Genomic DNA, 20,474 nt, shown 5'->3' on the forward strand with positions numbered 1-20,474 from the left:
CCCAACTCGCAGTGATATTTGAACAAAATTCTTGAGGTGTTTCAAAGTGGCTGATGTACAGTCCCGATCTAAAATTTTCTGACCGTTTTCTCTTGGCAACAATTTTGTTTCTATTTTAGGTAGAGAGCCGAATGAGGGCTTCTATGAACGAATACCCCCGTGAAAATAATATACGTGAAAATTAATTCCCTACCACAATTAGGGCGCGAGCAAAGCCGGAAATACGCAAACCCCTCCAAAATGACGTCATGAAAAAATAAATAGAAAAAGTCGTGTCTACGCTTTTTCTAAGCGTCATAATATTCGAAAACATAATCTGGTTTCATTTTTCAAATCGGATTTGTGGTTGTAATGTTATTGAGGAAATAGTGATGACGGAAAACATGAAGATTAACCCAATTTAATTTTTAAGTGAAACAAAGCAAGCGTGAGAGAAGTATTTAAAATAATATCGCTATTTGGGGTTAAGCAAAAAATATCATGGTCTCGCGCGTAGGCACGACTTATTCTATTTATTTTTTCATGACGTCATTTTGGAGTGTTTTGGCTATTTTCGGCTTTGCTCGCGCCCTAATTGTGGTAGGCCATTAATTTTCACCTATATTATTTTCATGGGGGTATTCGTTCATAGAAGCCCTCATTCCCTTCTACCTAAAATAGAAACAAAATATCTGCCAAGAGTCCGCTTAAATTCTTGGTCCATGGTTACAATGCGGTGGCAAGCCCTTCATGCCACGCGAGCCAACCGCGCTCACTATAACCGTTAACCTCAACACATTTTTGTGGAAAGGGTATACCGAAGAGCTCGAGGGAAAACCCCTTAAACCAGTAGGGAGGAAATTATGTTAATACGAGCTACCAATGTACTGCATTCAAAATGATATAAACCCGGTATTATCAGAAGCAGGAATTCATACCTCTAATCGGAATGCTGATCGCGGCAGATTTTCGTCTCGATGTGGCTGACGGTTTTATTGACGTCACTATGTTAACTTAACAAACAACAACGTGAGAGGGGAGCGCGCGCAGAGGGGATTTTTCTCACGGAGGCGGGGCCAAAGCCGTCAGAGTGATCTTATAAAAAACGCGATACGGCAGGATAAGCATTCCAAGTAGAGGTATGCATTCCTGTCAGAAGTATATAATAAAGTTCTTCGTAAAGAACGGTTTATTATTAATTTCCCGAATTATCCAAAATCAGACTCAGCTCGAACGAGGGCGTTCACTCTAGAGAATAGCGGAAGTTTATTTTCAAGATGAAACTCAATCATAAGAGTGTCGGATTTCCTAAAATCCCGAAACTAAGGTTTTTTTTCTGGTCTAAAAGCTAGATTCGAAAGAGAAAAGAAACGCAGCCACGAAAGGGAGAATCCCGAAGTTATTTCTATTAAGGAGCGCGGCCACTTTCTTCGCTAGAACAATCGGAAAGGGAAGGCTGCGAGGGATGGGCCGAAGGAGGGATTTAGCGGATGATGGCCAAACCAGAGAGCCGTAAAACTGCGAAAAGGCTTAAGGCTAGCTTCCGCTTTCGGGGCCTCGGGATAAATATAGACCTCCCCCCCCCCCCTTCTAGCGTGTGGCCATCAAAGAACGGAAGCCCACAAACTCGGGATAGAGAGAAAGAGATATAAGCGGGAGGAGAGGCTTAACGCGACCCGACAAGAGGTAATACCCCTTTAATAAATGGCCCTTTTTATTTCGGTCCAAAGGATTAACAATAATAAAGAACAGTCCTCCCCGATTCCCGAATTAAATGAATAAAGTAACGAAGCGTTTCGAACAACGAGGCAGCCCGGAATAACGGACCAAAACCCCCCGAAATTAATATCGCGTCGAGCCGAGGCCTAGCTCGTTTCCGTTACGGGACCATAGCCATAGGTCAAATTGAGACCGAGCTCAGGTATTTTTAAATAAATATTGTGAGCCTGAGACGAGATCGATAAGTTTTAACGGTAAAACTCAGCCCGAGCTGAGGTATTTGGAACGCATATTGTAACTAGTGAGCCCGAGTTTGAGCCCCTGTTAAAATACAAATTATACCTCGAGCTCGAGGTTGAACTCATTTCATGGTTCACATTACTTGGAGCTCGAGCCCGAGCCCGTATTAAAAAAATAACGTACTAAGAGCTTAACTTTGAGCCCGACATAATACTTGAGACCGAGCTCGAGACTGATTTTGGAGGTGAGCCCGAGCTCAACTCACGATTATGATTGAGCCCGAGCCCGAGACCGATTTGAATACTGTTTTCATATCTGAGGATGAGCTCTATCTCCTTCCAATTCACGATTTTGCTTAGAGCTAAGCCCCTAAGCCCATACACGTTCGAAATTTATTTTGGCCAGCGCCGTCACGATTCCCGGGCTCAGGGCTTCCAGGTGTGCCAGTATTTCCGGAATGGAGCTCGAAAACACTAATTGGGCTATTTGATAAATAAATTGTGCAACGAAAAATCCGGTTGAGCAACTTGAGCAACTTGAGCAACTCTAGACTCTAGAGTCCAGAGCTGTCTAAAGGGTTTAATTATATCATGTTGAGCAGAGCTACAACATAGTGATCCCGAGCTTGAGCTTGTCTGAGTATTTAGAGACATCGAGCTCGAGCTTGAGCTTTTAGTAGTTTTAAAACATAGTGAGCCCGAGCCCGAGACTGCCCGTATATTTACAACTACAGTGAGTCCGAGCCCGAGACTGCCCGTATATTTACAACTACAGTGAGTCCGAGCCCGAGACTGCCCGTATATTTACAACTACAGTGAGTCCGAGCCCGAGACTGCCCGTATATTTACAACTACAGTGAGTCCGAGCCCGATACTGCCCGTATATTTATAACTACAGTGAGTCTGAGCCCGAGATGATTTGTAAATTTTAAATCTATATTGAGCTCGAGACCTCACATCGGCGAGGAAATTTAGATTGCGAACTTGAGCCCAAGACCCGGCCAATAATTGGCGAGACCAAGGTGAGCCCGAGACCATCCGTAAGCTCATATACGAATTCAGTGAGGTGAGCACGAGCCCAGCTCTTGGCGTTGACCTATGTACGGGACGAATCGAAATTAATCGTCGCGCGAGCGGATTTCCAAACGAAGAGGGCACCAAATAAATAAACGCGCGCGAGGATCTGGAACGTTTAATGCGTAATTACGGAGGACGCATTCGTAATTTTTACACGTAGACAATTATAATAATGGAGTAGCGTTTCATAAGAGATGACAGAGTCGCTAATAGCTCTGCCATACCGAAATAAGTCTGCGTACCTACGATTTATCGGCTCAACGCTAATTTTAATATTAATCTTTATTGCATTTTCGTTATGCTTTTATGCTCGAATAAAATATGACGCTTGCCTTTCGACCACGGAGTAAAGATAAGGAGTCACAGTGATACCACCAGGATAATGGGGACTAACAAGGGGGTTAATACCGGTTTATGATAGCGACGCCACATATTCGTTTAAGCCTAGAGGGACTTAAATATTAGCATAAGCCTATCATAAGGTCCCCTGAAGCAAAGGTGTAGGCCAAATTTTTGACTATCACATACCCGTTATTAAGAGGTAGGTATTCAAAATCTGCATTTCCTAGTGGCTATGTCCTCAACTACGAATTTCTTAAATAAATTTCGCGAAATGCCTTATGAAATAAGAGTTGCGTTTGTGAAGGTATTATTTTTCAAATGATATTTAGACGCGTTTTGTGCGGCATTTATCAATCCGAGCGTGGCTGCTCTACCAAGTAAGATAATATTTTAGATGTAAAAATTAACGTCGTACGTTAATTTTCTTCTCTCCAGGACAACGCCGTTACCTTGGGCCCCTATGGTAGACCTTTACTTATGGGGACCTTATGATAGGCTTATTATATTAGTCTTTTTAGCACGTTTTTAGAAATAAGACGCGTAAGATCTTATTTGGTTTTGACAACGTAGCCAAAAGAACTAGAAAGAATACAGGTCTTGCAACAAAATTCAAAAATGTGAGAAAAATTTATTTTACCTTTTCAAATTATGGTGAGGGGGTAGTCACTTAAGTAATCAGGTGTACAAAATCATAGGTAATCACGGATATTCACTTAAAATATTCACCGGAAATCACCGAAACCTTTTGAGTAATCACTGGAAATAATCAAAAACTTATGAGCAATCACTGGTAATCATCAAAAACTTATGAGCAATCACTGGTAATCATCAAAACCTTATGAGCAATCACTGGTAATCATCAAAAACTTATGAGCAATCACTGGTAATCATCAAAAACTTATGAGCAATCACTGGTAATCATCAAAAACTTATGAGCAATCACTGGTAATCATCAAAAACTTATGAGCAATCACTGGTAATCACCGATTGTTTTACGAAAATCAGTAATAATTTCTACAAAATATTTACGAGTGACTATACCCCCTCGGTTTATGGTTCAGGAATAAGTTACTTAAAATTATTCAATAATTCTACAAAATATAACTTTTAAAAATGAAATGAAGAAGAGCTAAGCCTTGCGCATGCAGACGAAATTCTTTTAAAATTTAAATGAGAATAATTGAGTTAACCCACTGCCTTTCCCTAGAGTCCGACATACTTTACAAACGACCTGATTTATTTTATTTAAATTATTTAGTAAATAAAATTAACCACAATTAACTTGAAATATCAGGAATCTATTTATGATTTAAGAATTTATTTACGACAAGAAATGTCTTTGCCAGATCACTAATGTAAATTCGTCACAAAGCTACCGGGGAGGGGACATGTAGAAAACTCACACAGTCATGACACAAAGGTAACCAGGCTATTGATGGATCTCAAAATTCATTTTGCGCGTGAAAATACGCTGCCATGTTAGGGTATAAAAGCGGGTAAATAAGCCTACTATACCTCACAGCATATGTAACATAATTACTCATAAGTATGCCACTGTACCTTTATTCCATTCAAAAATCTTCACTAACGGTTTGTTTCACCACGAACCAGTAAAAAGGGGGACTACGTTAGATTTTAACCTTTTTATTCATCCTAGTAATTTTGGGAGTCACACTATTGGCTACTAGCATATTTATTTAAGCCAATTGAAAACCTCTAAATTGAGAAGGAATTTTTTGCGTCGGAATTTTAGTCAGCCCAATGTAGCTTTATTGAAATTTATAAACTCGCTCGGTTTGTGCGGATGAAGTTAAATTATGAGTAATTTAGAAAAATAAAAGGTTGGGTAAAATTACCAATAAGTGATCGCTTTCCGAAAATGGAACAAGTCGTCGAAGTGGGATATTCCACCATCGTTATCAAAACCCATATAAAGCCTAGAAGAGTTAGGCCTAGGCTGAAAAGAATCTGCAAAGACTCCAACCTTGTAGATGCGCCAGAAAAGTTAAACCTGAATTTCAACTTTTTTTCCAATAAACCTGCTTCTTTTATTTGACAATGCAAATTTATTTTAGAACGTGAGTCTCCGAGTACTTCATTAATTTGCAAATCAATTACATTAACAGAACTTGACACTATATTGTAGTTCATTTCAGCTAATAAGCCTTGGTTGTTCAAACCGGTTTGTTTACTAAAATAATGACCGTCGGGTTATCAGACGTAGAGCTAATTGGGCGACGGCATTATCGGCATTTGAGATTCGATGACGTCAAATATTACGTAGGGTACGGATGACGCAATATCTGTGAAACAAACCGTTAGTGAAGAAATAGAGCTAGTGGCATACTTATGAGTAATTATGTTACATATGCTCACAGTGTAAAGGTACTGTCACGCGCAAAAACGTAATTTTGAAATCGGTCAATGGCATCGTTTACGCTACACGATTCTCGTTAAAAACAATTACGGCTATAGCGATAAATTAAAACCAATTATCATTAGCAGGTCCAACACCTCGGCACGACTTCTTGCACGCGATCACCATGACAAGGTAAAAAATAGGAGGTCATTCTAGAAATGGCAGGAACGTGATAGGGAACTGACACGTGTTAACCCTCGCAGGAAGTACCCTGTAATAGGCGGAAATGGCCCTTTGGGGTATGGGGCCAGCCTAACCTCCAAAATTTCGGTCTGTTTGCTTAAAGAGCTAAATATGACGACGAGACAAAGAGCACGCTTAGGCCTAATGACATCGTCTGAACAAGGACAGTAGATACAGGGACGAGAAAGTGTATTGGCGGCCTCTGTTGGAATATATCACCTAAAACGACCTAAACGCGAGGAGAGTTAGTTGTAAACAAAAAAAAATGGCGGTCACCTAATTTTAGCGGTTCTTGACGAGGCTTAAGTGTTCACAATAAATGGGAATTTTTTTATTTACGCTCGTAGTTTTATTTTTAATTGAACATCAAAATTGTAAAAACCAACTACAATAATACTGTCCATGGTGAACCACGTCTTAACAATGGCCGCGGTTTGTTTACATCTAACTCCCCGTGAATATGAAGACGTTTAAAATCGAAATTTTTTCCTGCTTTCTCGTCCCTGTATCTACTGTCCTTGGCCTCTGTAACCCCTGTAATGCTTTGGCGGTGCACGGGGTATATAAATACAACAATCTGATGTCCTTGGCCTCAGGGTTCATGCAGTGGACCTCTGCTATTCAATGTGGTTATGGATAGCGCACTGCGGATTGAGTATCCAGAGGATTCTCTAATCCAAGCCTTCGCGGATGACTTGCAGTCATTATTTTGGGGCACGTCCAGGCGTGCTCTCGAAACCACGGGTAAGGTGATCGTGGATAAATTGACTAAGTGGAGCCAAGTCTATAAGCTGAGTTTTTCCATTAAAAAGTCGGCGGCTATAGCCTTCGCCGCAAAATCCATAATGAAAAGGCTCCCAACCTATAAGATGGGAGCCGTCAACATTGCAAATGTTGACAAGTTGAAAGTTGTCGGTGTCACCATCGACAGCAAGCTTTCCTTTCTTCCTCATCTCGAGGAAGTAAGTGTCCGGGTGACGAAGCTGGTGCAAAGCATTGCTTGTTTTGCAAAGGTTGAGTGGAGCCTCGACCATAAAGCGTTAAGGACTATCTACAATGGGTGTATTGTGAGAGTAGTGGCTTACGCTTGCGGTGCTTGGTGGAAGAGCACGCAAAATAGTGTGATGGTGAGGAAGTTGAGCTCAATTCAGAGAATTGCGGCCCTTCGTATTACTTGTGCTTACCGGACTGTCTCGAGCGATGCGCTGCGGATCCTTGCTGGTATTCAACCGTTAGACCTGGTGGTGAGTCAGGAAGCTGCCGTGTTCAGGTCCTTTTCTTTTAGAGAAGACAGTAAGCACTGTGGGGTGGAGTTACGTGGTGGTAACTACCTCTACCCAGGCGACCCATGGGAGGACCACCCAGCGGTCAGTAGCAGTATAAACATCACAGAGCAACTACCCAATGGCAATGGGATAGAGGTGTTTACTGACGGTTCGTTATCCGGTCGGGGTGCCGGACTGGCATTTGCTGTGTACAGAGATGGTGTGGAAGTGTACAATGAGGTCACTCGCATTAATGGTAAGGTTGATGCGTTTTCTCTTGAGCTGTTAGCAATACATGAGGGTATTTGCTGGTTAAGGACGCATGGTCAACGTCCTGGTGATGGTGCAACGGTTTTTACAGATTGTCTTTTTGCTATTAACGCATTAAGCAATCATAAAAACAATCATGGTTTATGCCATGATATCCGTAAGGTGTTAAAACGGATGGAGACTCAAGTCAACTTTACTTGGATAAAGTCGCACACTGGGTGTGCAGGGAATGAAAGGGCTGACTTTCTTGCAAAGTCAGCAACCGATCTTCCCGAGGAGAAGGAGATGAAGCCAATGAGGTGACGACTCAAAGGTGGCAGGAGTCGTGGGATGAGAGTGAGAAGGGAAAGGTAACTAAGAGGTACTTTCCTAAGGTCAATGGTAGCTTCAACACGAATTACTATTTGACGCAAATCCTAAGTGGACATGGTAAGTTCCCACTCTACCTGTTCAACTTGGGTCATATTGCATCGCCCAAATGCATATGCGGTGCTCTGGAAGCAGACTCAGAGCACTATGTTCGTAATTGTCCTAGAACGAACCATTTGTTAAGGAGACCAATCCGCGAGAATGGTCTCCACAATCTGGATAACGAAACGATCAACGATCTTGAACGCGTAATGCGTTATATCGTTGTGAATTTTGACGAACTCACGAGTGAGTCGTGAGTAGGAGATGCAGGTATACGGGTGTATACCGTTGTGTGTATGTGATTTAGGAAGCATTTCCTATCTTTGTATACAGGTCGACGGCTCGACCGGGACATATGATGAGTAACCCCTGTAATGCTTTGGCGGTGCACGGGGTATATAAATACAACAATCTGATGTCCTTGGCCTGAAGTCACCGAAAAATGTCCAGCCAAGACGATGTGATGAATCGAAACACGTATATATAACATACGTACCATAAAAACACTAGGAGACTACCCGAGGTGGTTATCATCGATTTTGTTGAAACTCGGGGGTCAGGTAGATCTTATGGTAGTATGAAAATTGGCAAAGGGAAAAGTTGCAATGGGCAAAGTTGCAATGGGCTTTAGTTTTCCCATGGCAACCGAAAATATTATTACCCTCACAAAAGGAAAAAATATCAATTTAATAAAGCATGGCATTATCTCGGTTTCACAAGGTACGGCAGTTCGGTAAATAGTACGTGTTTAACGCGGTGACCTTCTCCCTCTCTTTACCTTAGCTTTCCCTCTTAATTTTTTTTGTTAATTAGTGTTTTGCTAGTAGAGTTTGCCCCCACCTTTCTATTAGTATCCGTGTCGGCCTTGCTTTTGTTTCCTGACGGGTATTTTGCATTTTTAATTTTCGGTTTTTCGCTTTTGTTAAGTTGTAGTTATCCCCTGTGTTTTGGATATTTGTGCGACATGCCTTTTTACGCGATGTGTCCGTCCGCTCGGTATCTTTTCATAAGTGCTTCCTTGTCGCTGCGTCTTGGTGCAGCCGGGTACGCGATGTCTTTCGGTTTTTGTAAATTTGGTGCTGAACTATACTGAGGTGTTTCTTTTTTTTTTTAATCTCATCATATGGCCTCTCAACACATTTTAACGCCGTGCGTCCAGTGTGGCAAACAATTTAAAAGTATAAACAGTCATTATAGTAGGTGATCCTGTGTAAAACCGTCGGTTTTAAAATCTTCGCGACGTGTTGTTCGTCGTATCCCTAAGGGTGCCCGAACCTTGGCTGCCACCTGCCTCTCGAATATCATTAATAAGGTTGTCCGCGACAATTCGGTTGCCTTTTGGAACTTTTTGTTTTGTTATTCCGCGTCGTGCTTACAAGTTCCTGTCGCGGTCGAAGGGAAGCCCATTTCGCTCGCTACGCGCATTAAAGTAAATATTAACAACTTTCGTGAAGGCCTGGTTCTTCCTTCGATTTCGCGTCTCTCTAAATCTACTAAGAAGCGGCGAGTAGCTCGCAACATAGGGAAGATTGTCGAAGCCAAGCTCTCATTATTATATTACCGGAGCTGTGCGTATTGTCTGCTCGGACGATTCGTTTTCCCCTTGCACCGCCGCTACGCTCGACACTCTTAGGAGTAAGCATCCGTCAGGTTCTGATCACGACGACTATTCCTTCGAGTCCGGAACAAATTTGTGTTCCTTACCGCACCTTACTGTTTCTGATTCGGGCGTTCGCTCCGCCATTTTATCTTTCCCAGCCGGGTCTGCTGGTGGTCTCGACGCTCTTTCACCACAACATTTGAAGGACCTCACTGGCCCGGGTTCAGGGGCGGCTGGCGGCTGTCTCTTGAAATCTCTTGCCAATCTCTGTAATTTGATGCTCGGTGGCCTCGTTCCTCAGAGATTCGCCCTGTCCTGTACGGCGCTTCTCTTTGCGCTCTGAAGAAAAAGGACGGCGGTGTTCGGCCAATCGCTGTGGGTCAGACTATTCGTCGTTTGGTCGCTAAATTGGCCTGCTCCCATATTGTTCCCACCCTTGGCCCTTCTCTCCGTCCAACATAGTTGGGGTTTGGGACCCGTGGGGGGGGGGGGGCTGAAGCTGCTTCTCACTCCGCCCGCCGATACGTTAACCACCCGCATCTCAGTCCTACGGTTTTACTGAAAATTGATTTCCTCAACGCTTTCAACATGATTCGTCGTGATCGTCTTCTCGCGTGCGTCCTGCAGGATATTCCCGATCTCTATCCGTTCTTGCGCCAGTGCTATAAGGATCCGTCGCTTCTTACGTATGGAGAATCTTTAATTTCTTCGGAACGCGGTGTTCAGCAAGGGGACCCGTTGGGCCCGGCTCTTTTCTGCCTTGTCGTGCAAAAAGTGGCTTCCCGGATGAAGTCTACCCTAAATATTTGGTATCTCGATGATTCATCCTTGAGCGATGCCCCGGATGTAGTCAAGGCAGACCTACTACTTCTTCAGGATCTTTCGGCGGACATTGGCCTCGAGCTAAACCCATCGAAGTGCGAGCTCCTTATTTTAAATCCGGGCGTTTTCGATGATGACTATTTTACGTCCCTTTTCGACTCGGCCGCCCCTGGCATAAAAATTATAGCTCGTTCCAATTATGTCCTTCTCGGTGCGCCACTCTCCGACGAAGCCATTTCCGCTTGTCTCGCGTCTAAAACTGACGCTTTGAAAATCATGTCGGAGAACCTTCAGGAAATTCCGGCCCATCACGGCTTTTTCCTTTTGAAAAACTCCTTGGCCATTCCCAAACTCTCGTACGTGCTCCGTAGTGCCACGGTGTGGAGATGCGTAGACGGCCTAAAAGCATTCGATGAGACCCTACGGCTCGCGCTTCAGGCCGTTACCAATACTTTGTTGGACGAGGCTCCTTGGGAGCAATCATCTCTTCCCGTGTCTAAGGGTGGCCTCGGTGTCCGTCACGCTTCCAAACTCGCTCTCCCCGCCTTTCTTTCTTCCGCCACCAGTGTCGCGAATCTCATTCAAGCTATCCTACCGGACTGCATATCCGCCACGCGTGACTCGGTACTTCATGACGGTGTTCAGCGATGGGAACGCCTGTCGGAAGCGCCATTACCTTCTCCCGATCAGTGGTCCCATCAACGTGTGTGGGAAGGCCCTCTTTTTGCCAAATCATCGTGTTTCTTGGCTGGTACGGGTCACAGTGCTAGAGATAAAGCCCGGCTCCTCTCCGTATCCTCCAAGGAATCTGGCTGTTGGCTCAACGCTCTACCATCGCCGGCCTTGGGTACTTTCTTGGACGACGATTCGTTTCGTATCGCCTTCGGCCTTCGTTTAGGCGCCCGCATTTGCGCCCCGCACATTTGTAATTGTGGCAGCCCCGTTGATTCGTTCGGGGCGCGTGGTTTAAGCTGCAAGAAGAGTTCGGGTCGTCTCTCTCGCCATGCCGCTGTCAACGACATTTTCAGGCGATCTTTCGTCACAGCCGGCGTTCCTTCCGTCCTTGAGCCTCCGGGTCTCTCGCGGGACGACGGAAAACGCCCGGATGGGTTGACTTTGGTTCCCTGGTCTGGCGGGAAATCTCTAGTATGGGATTTCACTTGTACGGATCCCCTGGCTCCATCGTATCTGGCCTCTTCCTCCTCAGCCCCTCTCTGGGCCGCTACCCAGGCTGAATTCCGGAAGAAGGCCAAATACTCCGGCTTGGAGAACCGATACATGTTTCGGGCCGTTGCCATTGAAACTCTTGGATCTTTCGGGGGAGAAGGCTTAGCCCTGACCCATGCCATAGGTCGGCGTCTTCGTGAGGCTACAGGCGAGCCGCGTTCAGTTGCTTTCCTCCTACAAAGAATAGCGATCGCCGTACAACGAGGCAACGCGGCCTCCGTGATGAACACTTTTCCTCCGGGGGCTTCCCTAGAGGAATATTTGCAGTGTTAAAAGTATTTTTCTTGTACATATTTCTATTTACATAATAAAAGATGATTATTTAAAACTTACTTACTTAAGATTTTAAAAAATTAAATTTTCAAAACTTACTAAAAAATATTAATTTGACCTATTTTGGGTAAAATTAATCAAGGATTTTGGGTAAAATTTATCAATTTTGGTTAAATTTTAACAAAATTTGGGTAACCGAGAAAATCCCACGCTTTTTTAAATGGAGAGGTCAAAAACATTTTCGGTTGCCATAGGAAAACTAAAGCCCATTGCAACTTTTCCCTAACCCCCCAGTTTCAATAAAATCGGTGGTAACTACCTCGGTTAGTCTCCTGTAAGTAGAACACGTTCCATGGGTTGCATGCAAAATTTCTCAACGAACCTTTTCTCGACATTTTCACCCAACTCCGACTTGAACTTGCAACAGAGCCGAGTTTTATCAGTAATTATCGTCCTTTATAGTACTATAGGTGTTTCAATTTCGGTTTAGAACGGTACATATAAAATGAAATATGTGAAACAAAACGGTAACTGGTTAAATAAATTTATATATTGTGAAATATTTGTTAGCGTTAAAACTAGGAGCAACAAACACAAGGAGAACGCAGCTAGCCTTTAAACACGCTTACGCAGTATTGTGTACAAATTTCATTGGACGAGCCTTTACGCTGCACGTTTTACGGATGGGGGGGAAGACAATTTCCGAATTTTTCCCTTACGTCGGCAGCAGGCTCTAACCAATGAAAACTGTACACCAGAAAATGCGCTGACTTTTGACGGGTTGCGTTCTCCTTTTGTGGTGTGCTGTGTTGTTGCTCCTAGCTTGCGCTTGGTATTTTGGTTTAGAACCGTACAAATAAAATTAAATAGCAAATGCGGGCCTTTTCTTGTGGCATGATGGAAATATTACAGTAAATAATGAGAAACGTAAAAATAAGTAAAAATTATTCAACAGTGGAACATAGGCGATTCCAAAAAAAAACAGTAGTTACAGCTTGGTCGGTGCAAGATAAAGTACGAAACTTGGCACAGCCATATGACCTTACTTACACCTGCGAAAATAAAAAAATCCAGGCCGGGCAGTAGCATAGTAAAAACAACAGAGAAAAAAAGCGTGAAGTGCCAAATTTCGCGTCACAAGAATGCGATGCGACACGGGTCTCTGGGCAGCGGGCAGAATTATAGGGTGTATTCTCGTGACGTCATCATCGCTGTAGTGGAAGGCTAGTGTCAACCCCTTTCCCCCATAAATATCTACCTTAGAGCAATGGCCGCCATCTTCTCGTGAATACCACCTATAGCGACAGTTGTTGTTTGGGTGCTTGGCCAAAAACTATGACAGGTAGAACCTCAATACCTCATTATAACCTGGTGTAGGGCACCACAGAACCACAAACCAAATTTTGTGGAGCTTGAACAGAAACTGAGAGGACGTATATAAAGTATGTATCAAGTATAGTCATTAATTTTAAAAACCCTTACATGTAGAGTCATGGCGATATGTTAAAATAAAATAAATGATATAGAGTCGGGATACTTCATGAAGTATCCTGACTCTATATTATTTATTTTATGTAAAAAAGTAGTGTTGTAAGTCGGAAAAATTTCCGGAAAATGACTGAGGCCTTTTTTCCGGAAAATTTTCCGTATTTTTCCGCCAAAAATAAAGTTTTCATTCCATGATTAGTCTAATATATGGTTTGCAAATTTAAATGAAGCGGCATTTTCACCTCATTTTTTGGAATCCTAAAGTAAAACTAAACCTCTAGACTAGTTTAAACTGATTAACAATGTATACTATTTATGTTTTGTAATATTTTATTAGACATTTTATATCGATAAAAAGTTAAAAACATTAAAAATCCTTAAAAAGTAATTTATATTTAAATTTTCTATTTTTCCGAAAATTTTCAGGAAATTTTTCCGCATTTTATTTTTCCGGGTAAAATAGGGACCAAATTTTTCAAAATAGGAACCAAATAGGGATCAATGTAAAACAAAAAGTTCTTTATTTGAACTAAATTCTAAGACTCCATCCTAGGATTTAATAATGTTTCGCAATTTGTGGCGCCACCTTGTGTATTATGTTCGAACTATTTTATCATTAATCCTCAGCTTTGGTTATTTTGTAAACTGTCCTTGAGCAGATGTTTACACATACTTCAAGATTATGTTGGATTATCCGGACTACATGAAAATAGGGTACTTTAGGGACCAATTCTCGATTTTAGGATAGATTAGGGACCTTGAAGAAAAATAGGGACTTTAGGTATTTTAGGGACTTGGTGGGAGCATAGATTCTCTTTTATTTATATAGATTTCGCATTGGGCATATTTAAACACCAGGGGGCACTGTGCTGAATTAATTTAATAACTCTGATAAATAGGGTACGGAATTGCGGATGCGTTTTGCTAGTTGTCATACTTATTTATATAGATTTCGCATTGGGCATATTTAAACACCAGGGGGCACTGTGCTGAATTAATTTAATAACTCTGATAAATAGGGTACGGAATTGCGGATGCGTTTTGCTAGTTGTCATACTTATCCAGTGTTTCTTTCAGAAAATTTTCTCCTGGGGGGGGGGGTTTCCCAGACATTCTGGGGTGTCGGTGTCCAGTGGCGTCGGAAAAGGGGGAGGAGCAACAAACACAGCACTCCACACAAGGAGAACGCAACCCGTCAAAAGTCGTGGATTTTATTGCGTACAGTTTTCATTGGTTAGCCGCTTTAGCACCTGCTGCCGTCGGAGGGGGAAAAATCGGAAATTGTCTTCCCACCCGCCCGTAAAACGTTCAGCGTGAAGGTTCGTCCAATGAAATTGGTACACCACACTGCGTTAGCTTGTTTAAAGGCTAGCTCATAGACTGCGGGTAGTATTTTTGTCGAGTTCTGCCAAAGCGCCATCCGAACTCAAGGTGAAGAAAAATCATAAAGTATTATCAGAGCGTCGCGCGTTGAAATTATTGCGGCGGAAACACAAAATTTAGTCAAATACTCGTCGAATAGTCGAGTATCCGAACATGACGGGAAAAATAATAACCCGACGAATTCAGCAAGGTGGCTTATTCGAGTATTAGAGTACCCAAATATGTCATTTTTCGATACTCGATAATCGACGAGTATTGAATTTGTCTTAATCGAGTTACGAGTTCAGTTACCCAACCTAAAAATATATCGGGTACTCGATGATGATCGAGTACTCGCACAGCCCTAATATTTCCTTGCCCAGCTCTATAAATGTTACGACGCTCCTGAGTAGGGTTGTTCGAGTACTCGAACATCATCACGTACTCAGCCTTTTTTGAGGTCGAGTACTCGAACTCGACCTCGAATAAGTAATTGGAGAATACTCGTCGATTACCGAGTACCAAAAAATGGCATATTCGGGTACCCGATTACTCGAATAAGCTGCTCTCTAAACTCACCGAGTATTTGTTTTTTCTATCCTCGTTGCTTCAAAGTTCAAAAAGGGGTTTTTACAACTTTTTGGGGGCAATAAACGGTACCTACCAAGTTGTGGAAACTGTGGTTCATTTAAAATAATGGAATATTTTTTAGCATTGAAAGTTACTTTATACTCCTTTTAAATTTAATTTCATAATTGAATAAAACCAGCTCCTAATCAAGTACTCGATAACCCGACTCGTTAAGGATATTACTCGAGGGTTTTTTTAGTTACTCGACTCGAATAAGAGAAAGTTTCCCCTTAATCAAGTACTCGATTACTCGACTCGGGTTTAATATTACTCGACTCGAATACTCGATGGAAAAAAATTAAATAATTGATAACCGACTCGATTGCCTAAAACAACTAATCGCACAGCCCTACTCCTGACGCCCGGCGAGCAAAGCGATCGAGGCGCTCCCGCAATGTATAATTTGACCAATGGATGTAAAATACAATTTGCTTACGGTGTTTTAATGACAGTCAGTACACCAAAAATTGACCTTTAATATTACATCTAAGCAAACAAAAATGGCTGTTGATGAACTAAAACAATATCTTGAAATGTTCAAAACTAAATATATAAAGAGTTTAGTTACTATTTAAACCAATCGTATGCGCCGCATTTTCTTCGATGCACACAAGTCCACTGTCTTTTCAAGAAAATCATCAGATGGAGCCCCAGGTCCCTCAATGCTTCTCATTTTTGAGAACAACGGGATATATGTTTAAAATAAATGTTTGGATAATACTATATAAAGAAAATCAATCAGTGTAATCCGAACAATATTGTCTTCGTGTCTCCCGCTTTACTTCAAAATACAGGTAATTCAGACGATCTTAGCAGCTGTTATTAAAATAAACGCCGACCATACATTTATTTTAAGCGTGTATCCTGTTGTCCTCAAAAATTAGTTTAATGTAATAAAATGGTAGTAAACGAGTTAATAATGGATAGTACGGAGTCGGAGCAGTGATTTGCATTTTTCAAAATTTTGTTTCCCGGTTCTAAAAATTTTAAACTCAAACTCATCTCCTCTAACCAGCGTAAACTAACTTTTTATCTCATCTCCTCTCATTGAATTTGGTTAATTAATCTAACCTCGCGCACACAAAATCTGATCTGATCTCACGCTCTTTTCCGTTTATGGAAGTCATAAAATATCTCCTTTCAATCTCCTATCTCTGAAATGCGTACTTTGTGAAACTCCTCTCACGCTCCTCTCCTTTTGAAGTTTCGCGCATCTCACCTCCTCTCAGATTCTCACCCTGTTCTCACAGGGGTAGAACAACGACCATCACTGGCCGGTGGCCACGTTAGATTTACTGTCTTTAACTTCTTTATAGCCGTCTAACGTCAGCATATTGTGTTATTGTACGTTTGGGCTTTGTTATTGGCCAAAGTTACATAATTATTTCCAAGAAGGTCATGTTTTTATATTTCCTTTGTTTTGGTTTTCTTACATCTAAACTCAAACTCACCTCCTCTCACCACCGCTAACTAACTTTTTAGCTGATCTCCTCTCATCGCGTTTCACTAATTAAATTAACCTCGCTCACACTCCAAATACGTTCTTTGAAAAATCTTATCTCCACTCACTCTCCTTTCACTTTAATTCATAGCTTGGAAACTCATCTCACGCTCCTCTCCATTGGAAGCTTAGAGCATCTCACCTCCTCTCAATTGCTCTCACTGATCTCACGGTGAGAGGACAGTGCCCACCGACAGTCAGTAGGAAATACGATAACAGCTATGTTGTGTTTGGACCATGGGCCAAATAATGATAAAGGACATGCCTCTGGTACCTTCATACGTACTAAATCGGTCGTCCACCAAAAGTAACGGGCGGCCATTTTAGTAGGCGGGGAAAAGGTGCAAATAAAAAAAATTGGGAGCAAAATCAAGCAGAAATTTCCGGTTTTCCGAACGCCATCTTGTGTTGACTAAGTCGAAATTCGGAAATAAGTGGCGGTTGTAATTCGAAAATCCTGCCATATTGGCCCCTCATTTTTAGATTAATGTTAACGATTCTAGGAAAGTATATGTTTAGTATTATATAATTATATATATTATACTAATTATGAACCTAGTACGTAAAAAAAAGTACTTACATTAATAACCACACTAGATATGATAACTATGAATAAATATTCCAGGATATTTACTACGATGACCACGTGTATTATTTTTGAAAACTAACCCTAAAAAATTTGCCCCCAAAATGACGTAGGTCCGCGATCGCGCATTTTTCTCAACAGGGGGCAATAGTGGTCGGGTGTTAGCGCTGTTGGACGGGCTTTTCGCATAGTCATGTCCTGGATTTATCATTATTTGGCCCATGTTTGGACTATTTTATAGCAATTTTTTTCTAAACATTTAAGCTTTTTTTTCTCGAAGCTCCCCGGAGAGATGCCTGAAAGAAACACTGTGGTAACGTATCGTCCTTATAATATAATAATAATAATAATAATAATAATAACAAACCAATATGCTAATTGTCACGAGGGGTCGGACATTTACCAAAATCCCGTACACTTTGTCTAAAATCGCAAAATCTTTTAACTCTCTATGGTAAATTAACATTGAAATCCCATAATCTGTTCAAAAAGTAATGATAAAATCGCCAAAATCTCTACGAAATCCCGAAATCCCGTACAAAATAATGGCAAATGTCCAACCCCTCGAATTATCACAAGAAGTAGCCGAAAATACGCGGGGCAGTTGGCTAAAAACGTAACAGTTGGCTATACGAAATTTTTTATTAAATTTGTTAGAAATGATATCGGCAAGAGTCGGTGCAAATCAGGAGCCCGGAAGATAAAAAGAAAACCGTATTTCCCTTTGATCGCTCTGGTCGAAATATCCGGTACTTAAAAGTATTAGAAACGTGCGTAGGCTGAAATGAATATTCCGCAAACCCAACGCTCGAAAGCCCTACGGGAGACGCGGATACTAGCTTCCACCAGAAATTTAATTTTAATACCACCATTTCGAATCGACGAGGAAGGAGAACTTCAAACCAGTTGTGAATTTTCAAAAAGCACCAGGGCCATTCGAATAAGTACTTATATAAATGGATCTATTCGTATCTCGCCACCCCCGGGGCCAAAAGATCAGGAGCGTTCCCTCCCCCCAAAGAAATGGGTCCCGTATCCGAGCGATTTTAAATGTAAGAAAGAATAAAAATATATAATGCATGCCGACATAAAAGAAGTTCAGAATCAATAAAACTGAGTTAAAATTTATGCTAATGGTCCCTGGATAGCATCACTCTAGTTTGGCCAAAGAGCTGGGGAAAAATCGTCGAAAAGAAAGCTAGAACGGAAAAGAAAAGTCAAAAATTTGAATTGGACCCGCGAAAATTTCGATTTCGGAGATTGAATTCAGTAAACAAGTCGTCGCGTCGAACAGGTTCAGAAATACCGTTATCTCCCTTCTTATCGCCAGTTACGGAGTCGAACTCCAGGGAGAAATATTTGAATAATTTTCAGTTAGCGAGAAACTTCAACGTGGGTCCGATATCATTTAAATTTGAAAATTTTATAGTTCATAGCAACCGCAATATATCCATAAGTAACATAATAATAATAAGTGTGACATTTCCTTTGGATTTATATCGATCCTTTTTTCGACACTGACAATCTCGCCTTGGACTTACAACCGAACTGAGTGATATTATCGTACTAGGTAGAAGGATATTTCACATTGGACATATTTAGACACTAGGGAGTGGATGCATAACCCGGAAACCGACTCAAAATTTACAGCGTCTATTATGAATATTATTCCGTCTGATGATATAAAATGTCCAAATTAAACTTCGTGGGGATACTACATATTTTATGATACAAAAAAGTTTCAAATAAGGCACTAGGTGGTGTCTTGGGTATTAGTCTAGCTGATAAATTATGTATTTCGCTTCGCACTATTTTTTATTCCGAAGATACATGTTTCAAGTGAATAACATCAGCAGTACAGGTAGATTTATACTTATCTCTATAGAATATATTATTTACTTCTGATAGTAGTTTTTTTTCGAATTTCTTTTAACGCTTTCTGAAGCTCTGTTACTAGACTCAGTTGCGGGTTAAGAAAGGCAAAATATCTAGTACATTTGGCGGAAAGATACTAGTATGAATTTCCGGTAAATCGGAGGCGGAAATTTCGAATTTGGCCTGTTTACGGTTGAAGTTCCAAGTATACCCGCGCGGGTTATATCATATTCGAAAATACCATCTATTACGTTATATTTAATAGTGATAATTAATCAAATTAACATACAGAAGATTTAATAAGTTGTAATAATTTAGTTTTAGTACTACAAGTGAGGCATACCTAAAACAAAATCCGTTTGGCGAGTACAGGGTAAGTATAGAACGGGTAATGCCGAGATTAGCACGTTGACGTACATAAACGTGCCATTTGATGATTGTTTAGGAGCATAATACTAAAAATACGCTCTTGTGAAGCTTAAAAATAATTATCTACATTAAATATTTATTAATTACTTTGAAATTTAAGCAATAGACATTTCTAAAATGGATTTATATAACACGCCTTAGGAACCTTCAGGAATTCAACAGAAAATAGGCGAAATTTGAAATTCCCGCCGCCGATTTACCGGAAAATAGTGCTAGTATCTTTCCGCCAAATGTTCTAGATAATTGGTTTTTCTTAACGGTAATAGTGAGTGTAGGGAGCTGTTGGCTCGCGTGGCACGAAGGGCTGGCCACCACCCTCCTACGCAACGTAACCCGGCCACCTGAATTAAAGGCTATAAAAGTCGCTCGATGATTTGGGCCTAATATGGTGCCAAGGGTATTAGCCTAGCTGATTATTATTATTATAGACGCCTTCTCTACGAAATGTGATCCGATTAGGCACGGTGGAAAAATAAGAAAATTTGACATAATTTATACCAGAAGTATATAGCAGTGAGTTATCTCTTATACGCTTATGATAAGACGTAACTTAAAAAGCAGGGCCGGATTACCCAATAGACCGACTAGGCCTGGGCCTAGGGCACCAAGCCTACAAGGGCACCAGGAGGTTTCGAAAAAATTAAAAATTTTCATTTACTTTTCCGGAGTAATTTTAGTAAATACATCCACATTTTTCGATACCATGTAACGTCACTAAAATATCCGCAAAGTCTACACTGAAATTGTATTTTCGATCCATTTGGTCAATTATAAATT

The 20,474-nt window shown here is 41.3% G+C and overlaps 1 protein-coding gene across 1 annotated transcript; it reads left to right on the forward strand.

Moving 5' to 3' along the window:
* Positions 1-10,092: 10,092 nt before the first annotated feature.
* Positions 10,093-11,826, forward strand: LOC149948580 (uncharacterized). Its single transcript, XM_090171115.1, has one exon. It carries the CDS (start codon positions 10,093-10,095, stop codon positions 11,824-11,826), a length of 1,734 nt encoding a protein of 577 aa, XP_090027241.1.
* The last annotated feature ends 8,648 nt before the right edge of the window (positions 11,827-20,474 follow it).

This window comes from Leiobunum rupestre, chromosome 4, assembly GCF_980474605.1.
Source record: "Leiobunum rupestre chromosome 4, qqLeiRupe1.1.hap1, whole genome shotgun sequence".
NCBI classification, from domain to species: Eukaryota; Metazoa; Arthropoda; class Arachnida; order Opiliones; family Sclerosomatidae; genus Leiobunum; species Leiobunum rupestre.